We start from the raw sequence: 27,844 nt of genomic DNA, 5'->3' as shown, positions 1-27,844 counted from the left end.
CATGACCCAGCTACTGCCTCTTTAACCTTGAATGCCTTTTTGGGGGCTCACGTGTCACCCAGTGTCGAGTGAGCCACCCTTACTTCAGAAGAACGGCATGGGGTGGGGGGGCCTTAGGTGGTGCCCGCCTCACCTATGACTGCCAAAAGCGGTCATGGGGTTATTTTTAAACATGGGGAGGAAGTATTTATTGTTCCCGGGCTGCGGAGGGCTGGGCGGAGTGTGGAATTCTTCTCGGGAGGCAGTGCTGGGTCCTTTCCACCATGGTGAGTACAAGGGCTCCAGGAGGTGATGATGCCGGGTGGGCGAGGAGAGGAAGCCGCTACAAGCAAGGGACCACGGCGGAGGCGGAGGAAGGCGGCTCTCAAAGCCTCCAGCCCCTTGTGGAAAAAGCCCCGTTGACTGCGCGGGCACAGAGGAACCCCAATCAATGCCCCGATAGGCCACAAATAACAGCAGCTCCCGGGGACTCACAAACACAAAATAAGAGAGTTGGCTTTTTTATGGCTTGTCTACTGACCTCTCGAGGAATCAATAACTCCCAGGGCTTGCAAAATGGGATTGAACGCTTTTAAGGATCAAATTGTAATTCTTTTCTCTTGTTCAGGCAGCTGGGAAAAAGAATGTTTTTGTTTTCACCTTTTGAACTTGCAAATTTAAAACCTTTCGTTCTGTGCTGTTGGGTTAGGTGTGCCCCTCCTGAAGTGGGCAGTCCCCATATCAGGGTCAGCACAGGAGGGAGAGTGGTTAGAGGCAGGAACTCTGGAGTCAGAATGCCCAAGTTCAATTCCTCAAGTTCAATGCCCAAGTTCAACTCCGGCTCTGCCTTCTGTGTGTGTGTGGCTGTGTGATCTTGGGCAAGTGACCCAAACTCTCTGAGCCTCAGTTGCCTCCCCTGTAAAATGGGGATGATAATAATAGTAACCACTTGACAGAGTGGTTATGAGAATTAAATAATAATACATATGTAGAGTATTGAAGCATTTGCTGGTATTGAAAGTCAGAGAGGAGTGGGGTGGGGAACAAAGGTCAACTCACTCTTCTCTGCCCTGTTGACGTGGTGCAAGGACAGAGCATTCAGAGAGGAGGTTTTACTGCCATTTGGATCAAGGGAAAATTGTGGAGTGTGGGGCGCAGTTGGGTTTTAACACCTTGAAGAACTGTCATTTCATCTTGGCATTCATCATGGCTTAGCGAGCCTGACTTTTTCTTTCCCTCCAATCAATTCTCCTTCTGTGCATTACCGAGCTTTTTGTGAAATGCATCAGAACAAAAGCGGCTGGATCCTGCAGGGGCGATCTGTAGGTGTGGCCTCCATCCCCAGGGACACACCTGTGGCTTCTCCTAGTTGGTGAAGGAGCCACTGCAAGATGCACAAACGCTTATGATCCACTGGGACCGGAGGGCTCTGGAGAAACTTCATGTCGTGTCCTTTGCTCCCTCCAGCGTCACCGTTTTGAGACCTGAGTGTGGATTCTGTACCCACATTTCACAGATGGGCAGCTGAGCCCTGCAACAGAGATGAACTCACCCAGAGAAGGGGCCTGACCTAGTTTTTTGACTCCCAGGCTCTCACTCTTTTAATCGATGCTTTTTTTCTCCAGGCACCTAAGAAAGCAAAGAAGAGAGCCGGGGGCGCCAACTCCAACGTGTTCTCCATGTTCGAACAGACCCAAATCCAGGAATTTAAGGAGGTGGGTGCAGCTATTGAATCATCCGCCTGGATGGAATCCCACCCGTGAGGGAGAACCTTCCCTTTGTTCCATATTCCCAGCAGGGACCTTTCATTAGATGCCTCTGTCCTCCAAACAATCCCAAATTTGGCCTGAACGGATGTGTGAATTTTTAAAAGAAACTATTTTTAATATCTTCACTGATTATCAAAGTAAAATATATTCCTTGTTGAAAAATGTCTGAAAATTTTTCAGAAAAGCACAAAAAAGGAAATAAAAACTACCTACAATTCTATTACCCAGAGATAATCAGTTAACATTTTAGTATATACCCTTCAAACCATTTTTGTTATCTATGTATATATTTATTAAACAAAATTATAATCTTCTGTGCCCACTGATTACACCTGCATTTTTTTCTTTGAGAAATTCACCATTAACATTTCCTATCATGTATTTAAACCATTTCCTATGGTTAAATATGACATTTGTTTATAATGTTTTACTACTATAAATAACACCTCTTTGCTTATATCTCTGGTTATTTCTCGGGGGTAAATTCCTAAAAGCAGAACTGCTGGGTCAAAGGAACTTAAAACAACAACAACAACAACAACAAAAGAACTAAAAACAGGCAGAACTGCTGGTCCGAATTGCCCCCCAAAATCACAGCACTAATTCCTATGCCCAGCAGCCTCAAGAAGAGAGTGCCTTTCCCCACATTTCCATCAACGCTGGGTATTAATAGTCACAATTTTTTTTGCCAGTCTGAGAGGTGAAAAGCAGTATCTTCTGAGTTTTAAATTTTACAGTCTTTGATTATTAACCACTAGCCCCGTTTGAAACCCCATCACATTCGATGGCAATGGACCTTATGAAGAGAACCCAAGTACCAATTAGGCCAAACTGCACATGGGCTTGGAAGGACAGGCTCGGAATTCATTTTCCGGCTGTCGTGAGGGCTCACACTGACTCGTCCACATTCCCACCTGGCTTTCCAGAGGGAACTATGCTAAAATGATGCTAAAGAGACCAGTCTGCTTTCTTTTTTTGTGTGTGTGACAGAGTCTCGCTCTGTCACCCAGGCTAGAGTGCAATGGCACAACCACAGCTCCCTGCAGCATCAACCTCCCAGATTAATCAATCCTCCCACCTCAGCCTCCTGAGTAGCTGGGACCACAGGTACACACCACCATGCCCAGCTAATTTTTGTGATTTTTGTAAAGATTGAGTCCCCCTGTGTTGCCCAGGCTGGTCTCAAACTCCTGGGCTCAAGCAATTCTCCTGCCTTGACCTCCCAAAGTGCTGGGATTACAGGCATGAGCCACTACACCCTGCCCTAGTGTGCTTTATATCAAAGGGGAAACCATTTGGGGCTTCCAAACAGGAAATGAACAGTTGTACCTTTTGTCCTCACTAACATTCAGATTGCAGGAATGCTGTGTCCCATAGGGAAAGAGAAATTCCTGAGACAATTGTCATATCTGAACTTAAGATAGTCGCCTTCCAGGGAGAAAGCTACACCCGCCTCTTTGCCCAGCCTCCGGCATCAGCTGCCGGAGGTGTGGGCAGGGGATGCAAAGAACTCAAAACACGTAGCCAGGATTCCCCATTTGGTTTTGTTTGTTTGTTTGTTTGTCTGAGTAAATGGGATTACAGGTACTCACCACCGTGCCTGGCTAATTTTTTTCTATTTTTACTAGAGACAGGGTTCCACTGTGTTGGCCAGGCTGGTCTCAAACTCCCGGCCTCAAGTGATCCTTCCGCCTTGGTCTCCAAAGTGCTGGGATTACAGGCGTGAGCCACTGCACCTGGCCTAAAGCTATTATTTTTTTAAAAAAGCTAAAAACTGGTGTCTCATCTGGCCTCCCCACTACCTAGCCTGCCCTATCTATAAAATGGGACCAGTAATCTATCTCAGCTGACAGGGAGATTCTCAGAACTTTATAAATGCCCTAAGGATTTTACAAATGAGGAATCATGGGCCAGGCACAGTGGCTTACACCTGTAATCACAGCACTTTGGGAGGCCAAGGTGGGCAGATCACTTGAGGTCAGGAAGTTGAGACCAGCCTGGCCAACGTGGTGAAACCCTGACTCTACTAAACAAAAATAAGCTGGGCATTGGTGGTGCGTGTCTATACTCCCAGCTACTCGGAAGGCTGAGGCAGGAGAATTGCTTGAACCCAGGAGGCGGAGGTTACAGTGAGCCAAGATCGCACCACTGCACTGCAGCCTGGGTGACATAGCAAGACTCTTTCTCAAAAATAAATAAATAAATAAATAGCTTTATAGAGTTATAATTTGCATACCATAAAATTCACCTTTTAAGTGTGCAGTTTTGTGGTTTACAGTATACTCACAAAGTTGTGCAACCATCACCATTATCTACTTTCAGAATATTTCCATCACCCCAGAAAGAAACCCCATACCCATTAGCAGTCACTTCCTGCTCCTCCCTCTCCCACTATTCCCTGGCAACTGCTAATCCATTTTCTGTCTCCATGAATTTCCTGTTCTGGACATTTCATAGAAATTGAATCATACAATATGTGGTATTTGTGTCTGGCTTCTTTCTCTTATGTTCTAAGGCTCGTCCATGTTGTAACCTTTGTAGGAATTTCCCTCCTTTTTATGGCTGAATAATATTCCATTGTATGGACAGACCACATTTGGTTTATCCATTCATCAGTTGATGGACATGTAGGTTATTTTCAGTTTGGGGCTACTGTGAACAATGCTGCTATACACATTTGTGTTCAGGTTTTTTTTGTTTTTGTTTTTGTTTTCCGAGATGGAGTCTTGCTCTGTCATCCTGGTTGGAGTGCAGTGGCATGATCTCAGCTCACTGCAAGCTCTGCCTCCTGGGTTCAAGCAATTCTCCTGCCTTGGCCTCCTGAGTAGCTAGGATTACAGGCATGCGCCACCATGCCTGGCTAATTTTTGTATTTTTAATAGAGACGGAGTTTCACCATGTTGGCCAGGCTGGTCTTGAGCTCCTGACCTCAAGTGACCCACCGGCCTAGGCCTCCCAAAGTGCTGGGATTACAGGCATGAGCCACCGTGTCCAGCCTTGTGTACAGGCTTTTATGTGGACATGTTTTCAGTTCTCTTGGGTATATATCTAGCAGTGGAATGTCTGGGTCATATGATAACACGAGGCCTGACATTTTGAAGAAACTGTTGGATTATCTTCAATTGTTGACTTTTAATCTGAGGTCCTACAATGATCTTTGAAGATCCCAGAATCCACTCCTGCCAAGTCCTTGGCCCAACCTCTTGGGCAACTCTGCCAGTTTCTCCCAGGCTGAGCTGCCAATCACTTCCCTTCCACAGGCCTTCACTATCATGGACCAGAACAGGGATGGCTTCATCGACAAGAACGATCTGAGAGACACCTTTGCTGCCCTTGGTATGTCACCCTCTCTAGCCCTGCATGAGGGTCTCTTTATCTCACATCCATGAGGAGCAGGAGGTGGGACCATCAGAAAAGCTCAAGATGGTGTCATTTCCCAAAGAAACAACTCTGCCACAACTGGTCTTTAAGACAAATTTCAGGGGATGGGAAAGAAGTGTTTAGTCTTTGAGTATCTTCAGATATCTTTTTTCTCTTGAAATAACTTTTTTGTGTGATTTTGAATACAATGTCAGCTCACAACAGAAAATGGGGAAAAAATGCAGAAAAGTATAAAGGAGAAAATGACATCACCCAGAAGGTCATATTCCACTGTGAACATTCCAGTCTCTTTCCTCTAAGTCTTTCTAGACATGTCTGTTAGGTTTGGGTTTTAGTTTTTTAAATTATTGGAATCATTCTCTTTTGAATTCATCTTCTAAAATGTATCATCTCAACAGTGTGAGCATGAGCACATGGAGTTTCTTCAAAATATACATGTCCAATCTGCTACCCACCACCACCACTTACTCCTGACCTTAGAACTCAGGGCAACCATACACAGCTGTGCAGACTGCGCACTGCACAATTCTACACGGAACTATTCACATATGTAGTGAGTGTAGCTTTTTATACTTAAAACATACATTGGCTTAAAAAGTGACAGATTTTTCTTATTTGCACGAAGGTAGGCTTGTGGCAGGACTAGAGCAGGTAAATCAGAACCTCCAAGGCGTGGGTTACAGCAGGTTTAACTTGAAAAAGTTCCCTCAGGTGATCCTGATCTGTCTCTCCCACCTCCAACTGTGAAGGGCTAATTTACAACACCAGCCTTTCCCATTTGAGTGAATAGTGAAAATATCTGCATCAAATGTTCCAGGTTCTGAAGACACTATTTTAAATATAACGAACTGGCCAGCATGGTGGCTCACACCTGTAATCCCAGCACTTTGGGAGGCGTACACCAGAGGATCACTTGAGCCCAGGACTTCGAGACCGGCCTGGGCAACATGACAAAACCCTGTCTCTCCAAAAAACTACAAAAATTAGCCAGGCACGGTGGCATGCACCTGCAATCCCAGCTACTTGGGAGGCTGAGGCACGAGAATCGCTTGAACCTGGGAGGCGGAGGTTACAGTGAGTCGAGATTGTACCACTGCACTCCAGCCTGGGTGACAGAGCCAGACCCTGTCTCAAAGAAAAATAAATAAATAACGAACCCCTTCCCACATCAGATGTTAGGGTTGCTTCCAGTCATTTGGTTATTATAAATAACACTGTTAAGAACATCTTCTCACATAACATCTTTGCCTCCATCCACCCCATCTCTGATTATTTCTGACTGGATTTCTTGAAGTGGAATCCCAGGAGCCAATGGCAGTGTCCTAATGGCTCTTTCTCCCCCAGCTCGGAGTCCCTGAGTGTGTGTTTCCTACCCTAGGGCGTGTGAACGTGAAAAATGAAGAAATTGATGAAATGATCAAGGAGGCTCCAGGTCCAATTAACTTTACTGTGTTCCTCACAATGTTTGGGGAGAAACTTAAGGGTAAGGTCGTGTGTGTGTGTGTGTGTGCGCGTGTGTGTGTGTTTGTGTGTCTATGTTTCTTCCGGGGGGCTGGCAGAAGATGGTTAACTTTAAAAGAGATAAAGCACCATTGGAAAAAAATAAACAGCAACTTGGCTGGGTGCAGTGGCTGATGCCTGTAATCCCAGCACTTTCAGAGGCCGAAGAGGGCAGATCACTTGAGGTCAGGAGTTCAAGACCAGCCTGGCCAACATGGTGAAACCCCATCTCTACTAAAAACACACAAAAAAATTAGGCGGGCATGGTGGTGTGCACCTGTAGTCCCAGGTACTCAGGAGGCTGAGGCAGGAGAATCCCTTGAACCGGGATGGCAGAGGTTACAGTGAGCTGACATTGTACCACTGCACTCCAGCCTGGGTAACAAAGTAAGACTCTGTCTCAAAACAAAACAAAACAAAATAACACAGCAACTAACATTGCTCCAAGACTTAACCTAAGTCAGACCTCATGCTAACCACTTTATACGCATTACCCCACTTAATAGCAACTAGGAGGTATGCTCTATTCTTATCCCATTTACAGATGGGGAACTGAGACTAAGAGACAGAAAGTCACTTGTCTGAGGCCACACGGCTAGCAAGTGCCAGGGTTAAGATTCGAATCCCAGGCTTTCGAATCTAGATGATGTTTGACCTTGGGTTCTCAGCCCTCTCTTTCAAAATACAGAGGCTCAGTGATCAGATGAAAGCAGGGTCTTTTTCCACCATGCAAAGCAGCCTTGCTCTGGCCCCTTCATCTCTGGGGGAACTTGAGCCCTGCTGCCTGGGGTGCCAGTGGTTCCCAGCCACCCCCAGTACATGTAAGCCCTGTGTTCTGTTTCAGGAGCGGACCCTGAGGAAACCATTCTCAACGCATTCAAAGTGTTTGACCCTGAAGGCAAAGGGGTGCTGAAGGCTGATTAGTGAGTGGGGTCTGTGGGGAGGAGGGGGGTTCCCTGCTTGCCCCCCTGCCCCCCTACACACACACAACTGACACCAACACCTGCTTTCCTTTCTCTGCAGCGTTCGGGACATGCTGACCACGCAGGCAGAGAGGTTTTCCAAGGAGGAGGTAATGGGGTCCTTCAAGCACTCCCTGTACCCCAGCTCCTGGGTTCTCCCTCCGGGGGGCTCCATCTCCCCTTCTCGTCTAAAGCACTCCTGACCCCACACTGACAGGGAACCAGCTATGGTCTTCTGAGCCCTGGCCTCATTCTCTGCCACCCTATGAGGTAGGGACTAGCATAACTGCCATTTTACAGATGGGCAAACTGAGACCCAGGGAAGTAAAGTCACTCATCTAAAATAACAACAATCACACCTGAAATCCCAGCACTTTGGGAGGCCAAGGCAGGAGGATCACTTGAGGCCAGGAGTTTGAGACCAGCCTGGCCAACATGATGAAACCCTCTGTCTACTAAAAATACAAAAATTAGCTGGGCGTGGTGGTGGACTCCTGTATTCCCAGCCACTCAGGAGGCTGAGGCATGGCACGAGAATCGCTTGAATTCGGGAGGCAGAGGTTGCAATGAACCAAGATCACGCCACTGCACTCCAGTCTGGGCAACAGAGCAAGACTCCGTTTCAAAAACAAAATAAAATAACAACACTAATAGTAAATGCCAGGACCTAGATTCAAACCTAGGTCTACGTGACTGCAGGTTCTGCCTTCCTCACGATGCATAGAGACCTGCTTAGAGCATGAGATTATTGTGGCATGAAGGGCCGCCACATACTGTCATGTGAGTTGTGCACTGAACAACTCCTCTAGATGTCAGTTTCATAAACGTCATCAGACTGTATATTTGTTGCAAAAGCTTTCCAGAACTGGCAGTAAAGTGTCTGGTAATAATTTTTTTTTTTTACTCAGGTGGTGCGGTAGTGAGTTTGGTAGAAGGGGGCCCTTTTGCTAATTTGCCAAAGCTTCTGTATGAGCAAGCAGAGGTGCCGTCAACCTTATTAGTGAACCTTAATGAGTCGATTTTAAATGCTCCCCTCATAGCCTCACGGGCCTGTTTCCATCAAGTTCCACATTTTACTAAAAATGGTATGTAGATTTCCCCTCCCCCAAAATTCAAGCAGCTAAAAGGGCTGCCTTCACTTTCCACCTGCTGTGCGCTTTGAACAAGCTCCTTAACCTCACTGCACCTCAATTTCCTCATCTGTAAAGTGGGAATAATAATAGAAGCTACCTCATAGGAGATTGCGAGGATTCGACATGTTAATGTGGGGAAAGTGTGAACTTGTGGGGAGGGCAATACAAGTGCTAGCTATGAATAGCCAGTATGTTTTTTTTTTTTTTTTAAATAACTAGCCAATGCTTTTTAAATGGGGAAATTTTGTGTAAAAACAAAAATCTAGATTTCTGACACCCTGGCCCCTGTGGCCACCTTCATGTCATCTTTTTAGATGGCCACGTGTCTCCATTTAGCCACAGGACCTATCCCGCTCCCTTACATAAGCTGCCTGGCCCCTTGGAACTCTTGAGTTTGTGATCCCAGTGGAAGGCTGGGTTTCCGGGACATCTCTGCATGATGTTTACTTGGGAGGGCCCTTGGGGTCAGGGAAGGAAGAACAGGGAAGGGCAAGAAAGGAAGAACAGGGAAGGGGAAGGAAGAACAGGGAAGGGCAAGAAAGGAAGAACAGGGAAGGGCAAGGAAGGAAAAGTGCATGAAGGAAGAAGTTGAGCCAAGATTCAGGTCCAAAGATCGGCACCGCTGACTCCCCAGGGAGGGAGCTCATTCGACAGTTCTCCTGAGAGGTACCGAGTTGGGCGAAATGGCCATGCCTTTATACCCCCACACCGATCCCATCTGCTGGCTGTGGGCTGCCCCAGAAAGGGCATGACCTTGGGCGAGGGGCCCTGCAGCAGCTGGGGAAGTCCTTCCCAGGAGGACCCTCTGAGTGGCCCATGTTCCCATCCCCCACCCCCTGGCTACCCGTCTGCTCAGGCCCCGCCCACAGCCCCCCACCCTCCGTCTCAGTTCCCCTCCCCTCATCCTTAGCACGTCTCGCTGGCTCATTGCAGGTTGACCAGATGTTCGCCGCCTTCCCCCCTGACGTGACTGGCAACTTGGACTACAAGAACCTGGTGCACATCATCACCCACGGAGAAGAGAAGGACTAGGAGGGGGCTCGCTGCTGCGCCCTGGGCTCGTCTTTGCAGAGTGGTCCCTGACCTCATCTCTCTCCCCCGAGTACCGCCTCTGTCCCCACCTTGTCTGTTAGCCTTGTGGCTGGCCCATTTATCCACCTCCATCTTCTTTGCAGCCTGGATGGCTACGGATACTTCGTGGCCGCACATCCTACAGATGGAATCCATCCAGAGGCCATGTTCCAATAAACAGGAGGTCGTGTATTTGGTCATGACATTTCTCTGACAGACAGTGCCTTGTGTAAGGAAGGCAAAGGCAGATGAGCTAGTGACGGCCTTGCAGTCATTATTATTGAATCTTGGTGACTCTTTATTTAAGGTAGACCTTTGCAGCCACTCATAACTGTTTCTATCAAGGATCACGTTTTACTGGAATGTTACCTGGATGACCAAAGCCCTCTCTTCCAAAGAGCTCAAGCATTTAGAGGGCCTTGTTTCCATGACATCTTTCCCTTGGGATGCCATCGGAATGCCTCTCCTGCCAGTGACAGTGACAAGAAGGAAGCGGCCTGACACATGGTAGGAACATAGCTTGTTCAACAGTAATCACACCTGCTAATCCTAAGAGGGTGATTTCTAGTTTCAGATAAAGTAGAAGTTGTCTGTACTTCCCTAGCAAACTGGGGGAGTGGTACTGACTTCTGACTGTCTGGGTCCCAGGCCTGGATGTGAGTTGACCCTTGATTTTGAGTGACCACAGTCACGGTTGAAGCATTCAGGTCTATTATGGCTGCAAGAGTCCCAATGTAAGAAACAAATAGGGCCAGGTGTGGTGGCTTACGCCTGTGATGCCAGCACTTTGAGAGGCTGAGGCAGGAGGATCACTTGAGCCCAAAAGTTTGAGACCAGCCTAGGGAACATAATGAGATCCAATCGCTACAAAAAAAAAAAAATAGCCAGGCATGGTGGTGTGCACCTGTAGTCTCAGCTACCCAGGAGGCTGAGGTGGGAGGATCGCTTGAGCCCAGGAGGTTGAGGCTGTGGTGAACTGCACTCCAGCCTGGGTGGCAGAGTGAGACTCTGTCTCTTAGAAAAGGAAAAAAAAAAAAAAAAAAGAAATAGGTTCAAATAACTAAGAAGTCCAAGGGCTTCAGGCACAATTGCATCCAGGAGCCCAGGCAGTGCCCTCAGAGGCTGCGGAGGCCTCTGTTTTCTGTCACATTGCTCTGTTCTCAGCAGTGGCAAAATAATTAAGAGCATCTCCTGCCCCTTTTCCAGCTCCTCAGCAATCCTAGAAGAGCATACGCATCTCTCTTCCATCAGAACAGGGCCTTGTGGGATCCCCCTGGGGCACCTGACACCCCTGAGCCAATCACCATGGACTGGCAAGGGCAGTGCTCTGATGGACAGGCCTGGCTCAACTCATCAGCCCTGTGCGGGGTTGAAATCAGAGCCCTCCTGAACCATATGGCCTGGAGATGGGAGGGAAGATTTCCCCAGAGGAAAACCTGAGAAGAAGCAGGGAGTGGACTTCGGGCACTTCAGGTTTTCAAGAGAATCCCAAGAACCCTCCCAGCACTTTGGGAGGTCGAGTCAGGCAGATCGCTTGAGGTCGGGAGTTTGAGACCAGCCTGGACAAAATGGCAAAACCCCGTCTCTACTAAGAATACAAAAATTAACCGGGCATGGTGGCACATGCCTGTAATCCCAGCTACTCAGTAGGCTGAGGCAAGAGAATCACTTGAACCCGGGAGGCAGAGGTTGCAGTGAGCTGAGATCACTCCAGCCTAGGCAGCAGAGCCAAACTCTGTCTCGAAAAAAAAAAAAAAAGAGAGAGAGAGAGAATCCTAAGAACCCAAGAACCCAGGACACAGCCCAAGTCAATGATGTGACGGGAAGAAGCTGAAATGTGGTGAGGGAGTGGAGCTGGGGTCACGGTGAAGGCAGGAGGGCCCAGGAGGCCAGAGGAGCCACAGTTAGGGCCAGTCCTCAAGGCTTGACAGTGACAACAGTGCCACCTGTGGGAGGAGCTCAGGGCTGAGCCATTAACAGGACGAATGAAACTGTCCCCTGGCTACAGAGACCTGGGGCCCCTTTCAAAGCAGGCTGCGTGGGCAGGGACCCAGGGGAGTCACGGCCCCACCCCCATGACCCAGGACACCCCACACCCTGTGGTGACCCTCGCCCCTCACAGCCTCCCTGCACTCCAGCGTCGGTCCAGGCCGAGAGCCTCATACCCAGGCTCCTGTGGTCAGAGATGCAGTCCAAGGGCCTTGCAAGGCGGGACTCAGGACACTCCAGGGCACCGCGTGGTTCTGGGCAAGACACCCTGGACTCAGCTCCGCAGTGACATGCTCACCCACGACAGACACACATAGAGACAGAGACATGCAGAGACACACAGAGACATGCAGAGACACACAGAGAGATACAGAGATGCACACAGATACACAGTGAGCTGAGATCACACCACTCACTGAGCTGAGATCACTCCAGCCTGGGCGACAGAGCCAAACTCTCTCAAAAAAAAAAACAACAAAAAAAGAGAATCCCAAAAACAGATACAGACATGCAGAGACACACAGAACACACAGAGACAGAGACACAGGGACATACAGAGATGCATGCACAGATACAGAGACACACACAGACACAGACACGCAGAGACACAGACAGGGACACACAGAGACATACAGAGACACACACAGAGACACAGAGATGCACACAGATACAGACATGCAGAGACACACAGAGAGAGACACAGAAACATACAGAGACACACACAGAGACACACAGAGAGAGACACAGAAACATACAGAGACACACACAGAGACACACAGATAGCGACACACAGAGACACATAGATAGGGACACACAGAGACATACAGAGACACACACAGGTGCAGACATGCAGAGACACACAGAGACACAGACACAGAGACGGAGACACAGAGACATACGGAGATGCACACAGATACTGAGACACACACAGGTACACACATGGACACACAGACACAGAGACACACTCAGATACACAAAGAGATATACACAGACATATATACAGACACACAGATACAAACACACAGAGACACAGACACTCAGAAACACAGATATACACACACGTACACAGACATACCCAGAGAAGCAGATCCAGCACACCCTCAGCTCCCACTTCCCATTTGTGAGTGTTTGCCACACCTCGGGTGGCCAGCAGTGTCTCAGGATCCACACTTTGGCTCCAGCATGGCCCCTCCCCTGGGCTAGTCCCTGTTACATCTGGTGGACCGTATCTGCATCTGTGTGTCTGCATGTCTAGGGGTGGCCTGTGCTGGTCTCCAGCTCAGAGGTTTCCAGGGACCTTGATGGACTCACATGGTTCCCGCCCCCTGTTCCCGCTTTTACTTCTCGCTCCTCGGCCCCAGCCCAGAGGTGGTCCCAGCACCCAAAGCCCTTAGTAACGCATGTGACAGGCAGGAGGCTACAGAACAAAACATTTATTCTTTCCATTATGGTGCAAAGGTGGCCCCATCCATGCACCTCACATGGTTACCCTCTTCCTGGACCTGAAGTCATCCACCTTCTCAGGCAGGCTGTCTCCGCGCACTTCCTTACTCCGATTCTCCTTCAGGATATAATTGTCGAGAACCAGCTGCCGAACGCTGCTGTGGTCCAGGGGATGTTCCACTGCACCAAGACCAGATTTGTGTGAGGTGCTGGGAAATCAAACCCAGGGCTGGGGCTTCCTTCCCAGTGACTCTGTCTCCCTGCCCAAGGCAGGGATGGCCAAGCCTGGTTTGGCATCCCTCCATAGCACTGGGGAGTGGAGCATAGAAATTCTCTAGGTTTCAGGCAGGGGGAGAAGGAACAGAAATATACTTCTCGGGGCTGCCCAGACAATGACTAGTTTTTCTCCCAGACAAGGAAGTGAAGAATGTCTGGTTTAATGTTAAGGAGTTAGGGCCACCATGTGCAGTTGTTCAGGATGTGCACGGCACAAAGACACCTAGAGGAGAGGGATAGATGGATGGGCTGAAATCCAGCGCCCACTTGATTGCTGAGCCATAGCTACCCAGAAGGGGCACCTTTTTCTAATTAATCTACCCAGAAGTGGCCCTTCTAATTCACACCTGTGGCCATAGAGGCCAGTGGGCTGGGAGAACCTAATGATCGTCAACATTCCCTTGAACAGATGTGAAGACAGTATCTGTACATTTCTGACCTTGTGAGGACAACTTAACCAGCAGCTCGGCGCACCTCTCCCCCCACCTTTTAGGAACTGAAAGGGCGGTGGAAGTTGTGCTGAGGTGGTGGCATCTGACCTAGCTTTCACTCCTGCCGCGTTTCAGTCTCCTCAGCTAAAACACACAGGATCTCTGTGTGTGCGTGTGTGTGTGCATGTGCTGTGTGCGTGTGTGTGTGCATGTGTTGTGTGCATGTGTGTATGCATGTGTTGTGTGCGTGTGTGTGTGTGTGCACATGTGCTTGTTGGGGGTCTCTCCCTTCATCCTTGGCACACTTGAAATGCTGCTAAGAGAAATGGGGGCAGCTCTTAAAAAACTGATTTTTTTTCTCTACTTACTAAAGTCATGCAAGGTCATTGTAAGAGAAAATTTCAAATAATACAGAATTGTTTAACTTAGAAATGCTACGTTATCTACAAACCACCATCCAGAATTATCCACTGTAACAGGTGGCTTATACACCTCTGTTTGGTTTTTTATGCATAATCTAGAAATCTTCCTCCTTCCCTTTCTCTCATCGCCCCACCCTCCCTCCTCCTCCTCCTCGTCCCCTGCCTCTGAGCCTTCCTCCCTCTCTTCCTCTCCCTCCCCCTCTCTCACATGTCTTATATCTCTTATTACATATCAGGGTTGTGAAGTGCTGTCCTGTGCATTGTGAGATTTTTAGCAGCATCCTTGGCCACTAGATGACAGCAACACCATCACTTTCAGTTGTGACAACCAAAAATATCTTCAGATATTGCCAAATGTCCCATAAAGAGTAAATCACCCCTGACTGAGGACTACTGGCAAAGAAAAAAAAATGTATGTATATATATATGTATATATATATACACACACACACACACACATACACATACATACATATACACATATACACACACACGCACATATATATACACACACACACGTGTGTGCCTGTGTATTGCATGCATATGTAGAGAATGTTTTTAGAAAGATGGGATTATACAATACAGTACTTCTCAGGATGCCCAGACAATTGTCGTGCAACTGACCGTTTTCCCTTTTTGTCTTAATATCAAGGGCATCGTCCTAGTCTCTTCATATTGGCCCCGTGCCTTATTTTGGGGGCTGCTTAGAATTCCACTGCATGGGTGGATGAGCTGGACCTTATTTAACCAATCTCTAAGGGGTGGGCATTACACTTGTTTCCAGTTTGGGGCTGCACTGAACAGCCTCCACTCCTCCACCTTTCATCTTTGACCCTTGAGTAAGTTCTTTTGGAAGGATTCGTTCCCATATATGTGGCCAAACTGCTCTCCAAAAAGCAGATGAGGTCAATTTGATTCCCACCTTCAGAGCGAAGGCCTGGCTCCCCTCATGAGGGGGATGAGTGAGTTTCCACCTTGGAAAAGAAGGAAGATCAATGGGCCGGTGTTGGAAGAGCCACAGTTGACCATGTTGCTTCTGGCATGGACCAGGTTGAAGCTGCTTCAACCGTGGAGTTAGGGGACAAAAATGGGGAGGGGCTGAGGATGGGTCCTGGAGGCACAATGGGTCAGGGAAAGGGAGGTCATAGGTGAGTGAGACTCAGGAGCATAGATAAGATGAGCATCAGACACAGAGTCTGGGAACTCTGTTTATCCATAACGTGCCAATTTGTAAACTTTTGATATTTTAAGGTTCATTTTAAATGAGCAAAAGGTAGTTTTGACTTTTAAAAATATCCAAAACAACTAAACTTCAGGATCTGTGTCACCCTAGCATCATAGAGAGAAAAGTCCTCAAGCAAATGACACAAAGTGACCACAGCCAAGATGGCACCCAAGGAAACTGGCAGGCCACAAGGGCTCACAAAGAGGAGAAACCAAGGCTCAACACTGCAGACCCTCTCGGACACCTGGACAGGGTCTCCCCAGACCTGAAGGCACAGGTTCCCTAGCAGCCTGCGCAGATTGAGAGAGGGAACTCACCATCATCCAACCTGTCGCTGAAGGGGTCAGCCCCCAGCACTGGGGGGAGGACTTTGATGGGTTCTGGGGGCTTGAGGAGGACAGAGCCACCCCAGAAAGGGTTGACAAAGGGTGGCGGGATCTCAGCCTCTGCCCCTTCCACTTCCAGGATGCGCCTGTAGGTCTCCAACAGCAGCAGGTCGTTGGTCTTCTTTTCGATGATGGCTGGAGAACAAGAAGCAGGACCAAGATGGCTGCTGAGAGACCTGGGCCTGGGGGTGCTGGGGGTGGTGCCCCCACTGCAGAGGGCGGGGAGGAGCAGGAAGTACAGGAGGTGCGGGATCTGGGCTCTGACAACGACAAGGCTTTCTCCTGGGTGTCACCATGCATTCTCAACAGGACAACATCACTCCTCACTCTTAGAGGCTGAAATTTGGTTCTTAAGAGAAAAATAATTGACTTTTTTTTTTTTTTGACAAGGTCTGGCTCTGTTGCCCAGGTTGGAGTGCAGTGGCATGATCTTGGCTCACTGCGACCTCAAACTCCCAGGTTCAAGTGATTCTCCTGCTTCAGCTTCCTGACTAGCTGCAACCAAAGACACATGACACCATGCCCAGCTAATTTTTCTATTTTTTGTAGACACCACGTCTGGCTGGTCTTGAACTCCTAGGCTCAAGTGATCCTTCCGCATCGGCCTCCCAAAGTGCTGGGATTACAGGCATGAGCCATCGTGCCTGGCCTCTGACTTCTTAATGTATACAACACAGATACCACACAGGACATAAGCAGACATACAGTATCTCAGTGATATTAAAATATTACATTCACAAGGAGGGAAATTAGGAAAATATGTCTAGAGAGGCTCCTTAGCAGGATGATAACGAAAAGAAGGTTGAGAAACACCAGGTTACACTAAAAATTGGAAGCCCCACCTTAAACTCCTGGCTTGCCCCAGTGTTCTCTGTTTCAAGTCCCCAGGCCTTTGCTTATGCTGTTCCTCCTGCCAGAATGCCTTTCCCTACACACTTCCTGAATAACCCCCTAGAGGTGTTTTAAAACTCAGGTCAGGCCTCACCACCTGCAGGAATGCTTCCCTGGCCTGCCTCATTTGGGGGACATCCCCTTGCACTGTAGCTCCATAGCCCCACGCAGTCACAAGAACATTCATTCACTCATTTGCAAATGAGTACTCAATGTCTACCACGCCATGCACCGTGCTAGATGCTAAGGATGCAATGGAGGAAAAACAAAACAATGACAACACTAACAACAAAAATACAGCCCTTGCCCTACCAGAGCTTCAGTATGTACGGAGGCATAGAGAGAAAGCCAATTTCAACAATTGAACCAATCACTACAGGCAGCCCTCGCCATCCCAGTGTTCATTATCTGATTCAATAACTACTGGATTTGGGTATGTTTTTTGAATAAACTCACACTATCCAGACTGCTGCTATTCTATCTGAAAATCAGGGATCAAAAATATTACCATCCAGGCGGGGCACAATGGCTCATGCCTGTAATCCCAGCACTTTGGGAGGCTGAGGCAGGTGGATCACTTGAGGTCAGGAGTTCAAGACTAGCCTGGCCAACATGGTGAAACCCCATCTTACTAAAAAACAAAAATTAGGCCAGGTGCAGTGGCTCACACTTGTAATCCCAGCACTCTGGGAGGCCAAGGCTGGTAGATCACTTGAGGTCAGGAGTTTGAGACCAGCCTCGCCAACATGGTGAAACCCCATCTCTACTGAAAATACAAAAACTAGCTGGATGTGGTTGCTCAGGCCGATAGTCCCAGCTACACGGGAGGCTGAGGCAGGAGAATCAGCTGAACCTGGGAGGCAGAGGTTGCAGTGAGCCAAGATGGTATCACTGCACTCCAGCCTGGGTGACAGAGCGAGACTCCATCTCAAAAAAAAAAAAAAATTAGCTGGGCGTGGTATTGGGCACCTGTAATCCCAGCTACTAGGGAGGCTGAGGCAGGGGAATCACTCGAACCCAGGAGGAAGAGGTTGCAGTGAGCCAAGATTGTGCCACTGCACTTCCACCTGGGCAACAGAGTGAGACTCTGTCTCAAAAAATAATAATTAAATAAATAAATAAAAAATATTGACATCCAAAATTTGCTATCATATCTCAGGAACAACATAGATTCAGACATTGAAAGCAACCTGTCCATAGAGACAAATTGGGTGAATGCTAAATACTAGGACTGCAGTGAGAGGGAATAATAGTGGTGGGGGGGAGTAGGGGAGGAAGCTTCAGATGGGTGGGGACAGGGCAGCTTTAGTGTAGGGAGGACAATGAAACTGAGATCCGAGAATGTGAAGGAACTGGGCGTGGGACAGGTCTTCCAGGAACAGCCTGTGCAAAGGCCCCGAGGTAGGAACAAGATGCAGGGGCAGCAGTGGATGAGATTGGAAGGATTGAGAGGAGGATAGTGTGGCTGCAGGTGGTGAGCCAGGGACAGAGCAGGACAAGAGGAGATGAGAAATATAATCAAGGCCAGGCTAGAAAGAACCTGATAGGCTGTGTGCAGAAAAAAGTCAACACAGCAGGGTGAGGCTCTCTCCTCTGAAAGCCTTACTGACCAGGTCAGGCTTGGGCTGGCATCCGGGAACCTGGATTTCAGCAGGGTTCCCAACACCATTAACTGATAAGAGTGGTTCACCTGAATGGATAAAGAAAATGTGGTGGCCGGGCGTGGTGGCTCACAACTGTAATCCCAGCACTTTGGGAAACGAAGGCAGGTGGATCACCTGAGGTCAGGAGTTCGAGACCAGTCTGGCCATCGTGGTGAAACCCCATCTCTATTAAACATACAAAAATTAGCCGGGTGTCGTGGTGGGCGCCTATAATCTCAGCTACTTAGGAAGCTGAGACAGGAGAATAACTTGAACCCAGGGGGCAGAGGTTGCAGTGAGCCGAGATCACGTCATTGCACTCCAGCCTGGGTAATGACAGCGAAATTCCATCAAAGGAAGGAAGGAAGGAAGGAAGGAAGGGAGGGAGGGAGGGAGGAAGGAGAAAGAAAGAAAATGTGGTACATATACATGATATATATGTACAAAAAAAAGAATGAGATCCTGTCATTTGCAACAACATGGATGGAATTGGAAGTCATTATGTTAAGTGAAATAAACCAGGCACAGAAAGACAAACTTCACATGCTCTCACTTATTTGCAGGATGAAAAACAATGAACATATGGAGATAGAGAGTGGAAGGATGGTTATCAGAGGCTGGGAAGGGCAGTGGCTGGTGGGAGGGAGGTGGGGATGGTTAACGAATACAAAAAACAGAAAGAATGAGTAAGACTGGGCACGATGGCTCCTGCCTGTAATCCCAGCACTTTGGGAGGCCAAGGCAGTGGGATGACTTGAGTACAGGGGCTCGAGGCCAGCCTGGGCAACATGGCGAGACCCTATATCTACAAAAAAAAATAAAAATAAATAGATAAAAGAATAAGAACTAGTATTTGATAGCATAACAGGGTGACTATTGTCAAGATAATTTAATTGTACATCTTAAAATAACTAAAGGAGTATAATTGAATTGTTTGTAACACAAAAGATAAATTTTCCATGATGTGATTGTTGTGTGCTGCATGCCTGTATCACAATATCTCATGTACCCCACAAAATACACACCTACTATGTACCCACAAAATTTTTAAAAAATTTTTTAAGAGTGTCTCACCATGCCTAAATAGTTTGCACTATATGGTTTATCGCACGGCTCACACTAACACATTGCTTTGCTAATTTTGTTCTGTACCCTTTTACTATAATAAATCATAGCCATATGTGTGACTATATACTGAGCCCTGGGAGTCCTCTATCAAATCACTGAATGTGGCCAGGAGGCTAGAATGTGTTTGGGGAACCTCCCAAACACAGAGTGTATTAAGAATCTGATGTTTGGCCGGGCGCAGTGGCTCATGCCTGTAATCCCAGCACTTTAGGAGGCCAAGGCGGGCGGATCACGAGGTCAGGAGATCGAGACCATTCTGGCCAACATGGTGAAACCCCATCTCTACTAAAAATACAAAAATTAGCTGGGCATGGTATGCGCGCCTGTAATCCCAGCTACTTGGGAGGCTGAGGCAGGAGAATCACTTGAACCAGGGAGTCAGAGGTTGCAGGGAGCTGAGATCATGCTGCTGCGTTCCAGCCTGGGCAACAGAGTGAGACTCCATCTCAAAAAAAAAAAAAAAAAAGAATCTGAGGTTTAATTCAAGGAGCAGTGGAAGCCATTCATTCCAAATTGTCAGGATCTATGCAGGTATGCCCTCCCTGTCCACTCTGAGCTTAGGGTCAATGCCTAGAAATGTATGTGATTGCTAATAGATTTGCTACATGCCAGGCACTACTCTGAGCACTTTATTCCTTCCTTTCTAATTTGTGTGCCTTTTATTTCTTTTTTGTGCTTTATTGCATTGGCTAGGGCCTCCAGTACAGCACTGACTAGGCATGGTGACAGCACGCAGACATCCCTTCCTTGTTCCTGATCTTAGAAGAAAAACATTCCACTTCCCACTCCCAACAGGAAGGATAACGTTCGCTGTAGTTTTGGGTGTTATTTTATTTTTTGGTTTGCTTGAGATGGAGTCTTGCTCTGTTACCCAGGCTAGAGTGCAGTGGCACAATTTTGACTGACTACAACTTCCACTTCTCGGGTTCGAGCAATCCTCCTGCCTCAGCCTCCCGAGTATCTGGGACTACAGCGTACACCACCACGCCTGGCTAATTTTTGTATTTTTAGTAGAGATGGGGTTTCACCATGTTGGCCAGTCTGGTCTTGAACTCCTGACCTCAAGTGATCTGCCCGCCTCGGCCTCCCAAAGTGCTGGAATTACAGGTGTGAGCCACCGTTCCTGGCCTAGTTTTGGGTGTTTTTTTGTAGGTGTCTTTTATCAAGTTAAGAAAGTTTCTTTCTAGTTCTAGTTTGCTGAGAGTTTTCTTTTTTAAATCATGAATGGATGTTGAATTTTGTCGAATGCTTCTGCATTTATTGAGATGATAATATCATTTTTCTCTAATAACTATAATTTAAGCCTCCCAACAGTCTTATGAGGTAGATACTGGGTTCACACCAATTTAAAAAAAAAAACAAACAAAAACTGAAGGCATTAAAAGAGACCCATTTTTGTAGATCAAAAATCTGAAGCACAGAGAGGTTCAGAAACCTGCTCTGGCCAGGTGCAGTGGCTCATACCTATAATCCCAGGACTTCGGGAGGCCAAGGAGGGTGGATCCCTTGAGCAAAGGAGTTTGAGACCAGCCTGGGCAATGTGACAAGATCCTGTCTCTACAAAAAATACAAAAAATCAGCCGCATATGGCGGCGCATGCCTGTAGTCCCAGCTACTTTGGAGGCTGAGATGGGAGGATCGCCTGAGCCCAATAGGTTGAGATGGCAGTGAGCCATGACTGCGCCACTGCACTCCAGCCTGGACAACAGAGCAAGACCCTGTCTCAAAAGAAACAAAACAAAACCAAAAAACAAACCTGCTCAAGGCTCCAGAGCTGGTAAGTGTAGACCCAGGATTCAAACTCAGGCAGGCTGGCTTTAGTGCCCACAATACTTCGCCACCAAGCTCACTACTCCATAAGAGCAAGTCCTCATGCCCAGTCACAGAAAGTTCTGGAAATGTTTCCTAAGACTCCAATGGGCCCCAGGTTGACTCACCAAAATACTGCGGAAGGTTGATGTCGGTGACTTTCCCCGTCTCCCCTAACTGCACCAGGATCTTGGTGGCATCACAGTTTATCTTCGTGAACAGTTTCTCCACTGAGTTCTTCAGTAGATCCAAGGTCTTGCTGACCTCCCTGTACTTGCTCTCATACATATCTGCCTCCTCCGTGGTCTTCCTCAGTTTATCCTGGTGGCAGACCCCAATTCCCACCTGCTCAGGAGAACTTTCAGTGGGCAGAGTGTTTGGGACCCTCTGGGGTCAGGGTCTCCAAACTGCAGGTTTTCAAACCTCTGAGGGGACATGAGATCAATTAAATGGGTTTCCATCGAATTTTGAAGAAACAAAATAAAATAGAATAGCAAAGGAAGGAAGAGAAGAAAAAATACTACTGTACATTGAGGGTCGTAAGGGTAAATATTGTTCAATGTAAGTTTTGCTTCACTTACTTGTCTATGTGTGTCTACATGTCTACAGGATTATGAATTTTTTTTTTTTGAGACACAGTCTCACTCTGTCACCCAGGCCAGAGTGCAATGGCGTGATCTCAGCTCACTGCAACCTCTGCCTCCCAGGTTCAAGCAATTCTCATGCCTCAGCCTCCCAAGTAGCTGGGATTACAAGCAGGTGCCACCACGCCCAGCTAACTTTTTTTTTGTTGTTGTATTTTTAGTAGAGACGCAGGCTGCTCTCAGACTGCTGATCTCAAGTGATCTGCCCACGTTGGCCTCCCAAAGTGCTGAGATTACAGGCATGAGCCACCACGCCCAGCCTACAGTATTTTTTAAAAGCTGTTGACTCTTTTTTAAATTTTTATTTACTTATTTATTTATTTTTGAGACAAGGTCTCACTCTGTCACCTAGGCTCCAGGCTGGAGTGCAGTGGCCCAATCTCGGCTCACTGCAGCCTCAACTTCCTGCACTCAAGCTATCCTCCCACGTTAGCCTCCAGAGTAGCTGGGACTACAGGCATATGCCACCATGCCCAGCTAATTTTTGTATTTTTTTTAGAGATGGGGTTTCACCACGTTGCCCAGGCTAGTCTTGAACTCCTGGATTCCAGCAGTCCTCCCACTTTGGCCTCCCATTGTGCTGGGATTACAGGTGTGAGCCACCTCGCCCAGCCAGTTCACTCGTTTTTTAAAAAATGGTGGTCCACCTGAGGCCAGAAGTTCAAGACCATCCTGGCCAACATGGTGAAACCCTGTCTCTACTAAAAATACAAAAATTAGCTGGGCGTGGTGGCATGTGCCTGTAATTCCAGCTACTGGGGAGGAAGCAGGAGAATTGCTTGAATCCAGGAGGCGGAAATTGCAGTGAACCGAGATCATGCCACTGCACTCCAGCCTGGACGACAGAGCGAGACTCTATCTCAAAAAAAAAAAAAAAAAAAAAAAGGTGGTCTACAGGAAGAAATACATTGCAGCCAACACATACAAACATACATACATATGTTGTGTATGTAGATTTATCCATATTATCTAATCAAATGAATATAAAATTTCACAAATCAACATTTTAAAAAAATACAGTTGGGATCTTGCTCTGTCACCCAGGCTGGAGTGCAGTGGTGTGATCATAGCTCACTGCAGCCTTGAACTCCTGGACTCAGGTGATCCTCCTGCCTCAGCCTCTTGACCAGATGGGACTACAAGCATGCAACACCACACCCAGCTAAGTTTTTGGGTTTTTTTTAAATTTTGTAGAGATGGGATCTTGCTGTGTTGCTCATACAGGTCTTGAACTCCTGAGCTCAAGCAATCCTCCCGCCTCAATCTCCCAAAGTGCTGGGATTACAGGTGTGAGCCACCATGCCAGTTCAAATCAATATTCTTTTTTAAAAAAATAAAATAAAATTAGAGACAAGGTCTCACTATGTTGCCCAAGCTGGTCTCGAACTCCTGGGCTCAAATGATCCTCCTGCCTCAGCCTCCCAAAGTTCTGGGATTAACAAATGTGAGCCACTGCACCCAGCCTCAAATCAATATTTTTATTATGTGTTTTAATATTTTCTCTTCTGTTCTATCTCACTATTTTAAAATGTTGGTTACCATCCAATAAACTGATTTTACCATTCACAGTTTAAAACACATTGCCCTAGCCCAGTGGTTCTTAAAAGTGTGGTCCCAGGACAAGCAGCATCAGCTTCACCTGGGAACTTGTTAGAAATGCACATTCTTGGGCCCCACCTCAGTCTTACTCAGTCAAAGGCCCTGGGGTGGACCAGGCCATCTCGTTTCAGCAAGCCTCCCGGTGATCCTGGTGCACAGTAAAGTCTGAGAAGCTCTGCCAGCCTGTTGGATCTCAACCTTGGCTTCACACTGGTATCACCTGGGAACTTTAAAAGTATTTGCTGCCCAACCCCACCCTCAGCGATTCAGTCTTAATTGGCCTGGGGTGCAGCCTGGGCATCTGGGAGTTCTCATTAAAGCCTCCCAGGTGATTGTGACGTGCAGCTGGACTGAGGATCACTGTTCTTGGGTATTTCCTTCACTCATTCCTGCCTCTCCCTCAGAGATCTTAGCTTGCAAAGGTGAACTGGACCCTGGATGAACCAGCCCCATTCCCACTGGTGAATTCTGCATGCGCCATCCCGGATAATGATCCCAAGGGGTTGGCCCTAGTCACACCCCTATTTTACAGGTGAGAAAACTGAAGCTCTGAGGCACACAGCCAGGAGAAGGAAGCCAGGAATTGAACTCAGTCTCTCAACCAGCACATCAGGCGGCTTCCTCCACTCAGCTACTAGAATGTTTAGTTCCCAGGGCTGCAAATTTCCTATATGACAACAAGAGCGGCCCTCTCTAAAGGTGCATTAGGCCAGGCATGGTGGCTCACGCCTGTAATCCCAGCACACTGGGAGGCTAAGGTGGGAGAGTTACTTGAGCCTGGGAGGTTGAGGCTGCAGTGAGCTGTGATTGCACCACTGCACTCCAGCCTGGGCGACAGAGCAAGACCCTGTCTCAAAAAATAAATAAATAAATTATAATAAAAGTGCATTTAAGAAAATCACATTTTAAAAAAAGTCACAGGATTCATTTTTAAAAAGTCAATGTTCAGCTTGATGTGCTCCTGATAATACGTGTCTAGCTCCTAAAATATTCCAGGTACTTTACACACATCATCTGAACTCAGCCTCATAATTGGCCTAGTTTTCAGATGAAGAATGTTGAGGTCAGAGAAGAAAAGTGAACTCTTGTTTAGCTTCCCCGTACCAAGCTCATCCAAAGGTTTGACCTTGAGCTCAACTCTTTACTTGGGCAATTATTTAGTAACAAAGTGAGGGTGACTTACGAGTTTTTCTGGCTCACATGATAAAAAACAACAATAATAATAGCTACAATGTACAGCTCTCTGCATTGCAGTGTGCCAAATGTATACATGTGTGGTTTTATTCAACCTTCACAGCCCTAAGAAGTAGGTATGATTATTATCCCCATTTTACAGATGAGGAAACTGAGGCTCAGAGAGGTTGAGTCACTACCTCAAAGTCACAGAGCTAGGAAGTGACTTTTCTGCAAGTCACAGCCAGGCTCCCAGAGCGTGGTTGCTTAATTCCTATGCAAAACCCTCCCATGATGGATGTGGTCCCACCACTTCTCCCAAAGGGGAAGGAGATGATGAAATAAAGGGTTTCAAGAATAGAGCAGGTGGAAGTGATCTTTAGCAGGGGGTAGGAAACATCTGTGAGTCCATTGCTATCAAGACTAATTCTGATCAGGCACAGTGGCTCACGCCTATAATCCCAGCACTTTGGGAGGCCAAGGCGGGTGGATCACCTAAGGTCAGGAGTTGGAGACTAACCTTGCCAACATGGTAAAACCCCGTCCCTACTAAAAATACAAAAAATTAACCGGGTATGGTGGCACGTGCCTGTAATCCCAGCTACTCGGCAGGCTGAGGCAGGAGAATCACATGAACCTGGGAGGTGGAAGTTGCAGTGAGCCGAGATCGTGCCACTGCATTCCAGCCTGGGCGACAGAGCGAGACTCCATATCAAAATAAATAAATTAATTAATTAAAATAAAAAAATAAATTAAAAATTAAAGTTATCTCGGCATGGTGGTGTGCATCTGTAGTCCCAGCTACTCAGGGACTGAGGCAGGAGAATCGCTTGAACCTGGGAGGTGGACGTTGCAGTGAGCGGAGATCGCGCCACTGCACTCCAGCCTGGGCAACAGAGTAAGACTCCGTCTAAACAAACAAACAAACAAAAACAATTATCCTGCTTAGAGTATCTGCATTTGAAAAGAAGCTCCTCAAAGTCATGCTAAAGCCAAAGCAACAAAAAGCTAGTGGAGGGGCTTCAGGCAGAGGCGAGGGAGATGTTTGGGGTTGCCTGATCAGCCTCTTCCAAACCCCAAGATGTAGAGGGGCGCCAGTCTCAACCTCAACAAAAGTCTGGATTCTGGGTGGCCCCGAGTGAAGGACGTGGGCTCCCAGGCATCTGCCAAGCTTGGGGAGGGTATCCGTGGACCTGGACCCTGCCTGGAACCGTTATTCTCCATACCCGGATACCCGGGAGATGCCGCTCTGAGCACTTCAATCGGCAGCATGTGCTTTGCTGCCATCCAGTGGCCTAGAGGAGAATAACACCCTGGTGGCCAGCCCAGTCTCCCAGGTGCGCATCAGACAGAAAAAAAGCAGAAAACAGCCACAAAGAAGGGAAGGGAAATGACTCCGGAGGGCAGTTCCCAGGTCTTTGTCAGACATATGCTATCCACTCTTTCCTTATACCTCTGCTTGTATTTAGGGTGGCAATGTGACCAACTAAAAGTTACATTTCCAAACCTCTCTTGCAATAGGGGTGGCCAATGAGGTGTAAATACAGAAGTCATCGGCTGAGACTTCTGGGAAAGCACTTTTAAGCTGGCTGACTCTGCTAGTGAGGATTTTTTTTTTTTTTTTGCAGCTCCCACTTTCTTCCTATCTGGAATGTATATGCGATGGCTGGGTCTGTGGCAGCTACGATGCAACCATGAGGTGCCCTTGGAATGTAAGTCACTCACTAAGGATGGCAAAACAGAAAGACAGATGGAGCCCAGGTCACTGATGACATCATATAGGTGCCATACCAGCCCTGAAGTGCCTATTTCCAGACTTATTTCCTTTTTTTTTTTTTTTTGAGACAGGGTCTCACTCTGTCACCCAGTGCAGTGATGCGATCTCGGCTCACTGCAACCTCCACCTCCCAGGCTTAAGTGATTCTCCTGCCTCAGACTCCCAAGTAGCTGGGATTACAGGTGTGCGCCACTACCACCCGGCTAATTTTTGTATTATTAGTAGAGACGGGGTTTCACCAGGGTGGCAGACTTATTTCTTAAAGTAAATAAACTTGTATCTTGTTTAAGCCACTATTATTTGGAGTCCCTATTATTAGCAGCTGAATAAAACTCAAAACTTATACAATATCCCAGCTCCTTGATGTTGGTCAAGTGACTTAACTTCGTTAACCTTAGCCTCTGCATCTGTAAAATGGCAAGATCAACAGCACCTGCCGCCAGGATTCAATGAAAGTGCAAGCCAAGCTCTTAGCCCAGAGCCTCGTACGTGGTAATTACTCCAGAAATGTGTGTATTTGCTATTACTGATTGAGAACAGGGCACAGGCAGGACAATGGGAAGAAAGAGGGAAAGAGGCAGAGATCCATGTGGAAGGAGCCCATCGGGAATGAAATTGCAGGCCCAAGAGCCCGGGCTGGACTCCCTGAAAAGGGGGGGCCTTTAGAATGGATGAAGAGACAGAATTCTACAATGACATTGTAGCAGAGGCTGCCCGGGACAAAACGTCAGGACATGTCTGGATGTGATCTAGGCCAGCCTCGAGTCACAGGGCAGACCTCTTACTGCCCCTGAGAATCAGCTGACAGATGCCTGACGGACAGACAGACAGAAGCTCCCGTCGGACACAGAGACAGACAATAGAAGCTCCCGCATCCCTCCCTCCCAATCCTGGTCTCACCTCCAGCTGTCTCAGGACAGAGCGGCTGTCATCGTGGGACGATTTCTGCTGGGATCGCAAGAGGATGATCTCGTCCTGCTCGGGAGAGAACAAGCCCATGAGGAAAAGCGGGCTCTTCCCTCCCCACCGCTCCCAAAAATAAGTGTGCGACTCAAAGAGTCGATGAGGATTTCAACGATTCGTTTCAAGGAGCCCGGAACTCCTGGGCCCCTCTTAGGCCCGTGGGGTTATTTTTTTTTTCTTCTGACATTTCTTAAAGGAGGGTGAGAGCATGAAAGGGGGTGGGAGGGGTGAGTCATCCTTTCTTTTTTTT

The 27,844-nt window shown here is 47.6% G+C and overlaps 2 protein-coding genes across 4 annotated transcripts in view; one reads left to right on the top strand and one right to left on the bottom strand.

Moving 5' to 3' along the window:
- The first annotated feature begins 198 nt into the window (after positions 1–198).
- On the top strand, positions 199–10,011 carry MYL2 (myosin light chain 2). Its single transcript, XM_004089437.3, has 7 exons — positions 199–266; positions 1,605–1,694; positions 5,009–5,084; positions 6,508–6,612; positions 7,474–7,552; positions 7,653–7,701; positions 9,658–10,011. The coding sequence occupies exons 1-7, from the start codon at positions 264–266 to the stop codon at positions 9,754–9,756; spliced, it is 501 nt and encodes a 166-aa protein (XP_004089485.1). The 5' UTR covers positions 199–263; the 3' UTR covers positions 9,757–10,011.
- Positions 10,012–13,202: 3,191 nt separating this feature from the next.
- The window catches only part of CCDC63 (coiled-coil domain containing 63), a 61,334-nt gene continuing 46,692 nt past the window's right edge, over positions 13,203–27,844 (bottom strand). For all 3 annotated transcript variants that reach the window (XM_030821387.1, XM_030821386.1, XM_030821388.1), the window contains 4 exons: positions 27,532–27,606; positions 21,567–21,759; positions 15,899–16,102; positions 13,203–13,407 (listed from right to left, as the gene is read on the bottom strand). In XM_030821387.1, the coding sequence (XP_030677247.1) occupies positions 13,262–13,407; positions 15,899–16,102; positions 21,567–21,759; positions 27,532–27,606 (618 nt within the window). In that variant the 3' untranslated portion in view covers positions 13,203–13,261. The remainder of the gene's footprint in view (positions 13,408–15,898; positions 16,103–21,566; positions 21,760–27,531; positions 27,607–27,844) is intronic.

The sequence above is a fragment of the Nomascus leucogenys genome, chromosome 10, assembly GCF_006542625.1.
Source record: "Nomascus leucogenys isolate Asia chromosome 10, Asia_NLE_v1, whole genome shotgun sequence".
Taxonomy (NCBI): Eukaryota; Metazoa; Chordata; class Mammalia; order Primates; family Hylobatidae; genus Nomascus; species Nomascus leucogenys.
This window is presented reverse-complemented; position numbering and strand designations above follow the sequence as displayed.

What these genes read in the sequence shown, in the direction of transcription:
- MYL2 (XM_004089437.3), top strand. An exon ending in AGACACCTTTGCTGCCCTTG is followed by an intron (nt 5,085 to 6,507) that starts GTATGTCACCCT and finishes TTCCTACCCTAG; the next exon opens with GGCGTGTGAACGTGAAAAAT. An exon ending in AGAGGTTTTCCAAGGAGGAG is followed by an intron (nt 7,702 to 9,657) that starts GTAATGGGGTCC and finishes GGCTCATTGCAG; the next exon opens with GTTGACCAGATGTTCGCCGC.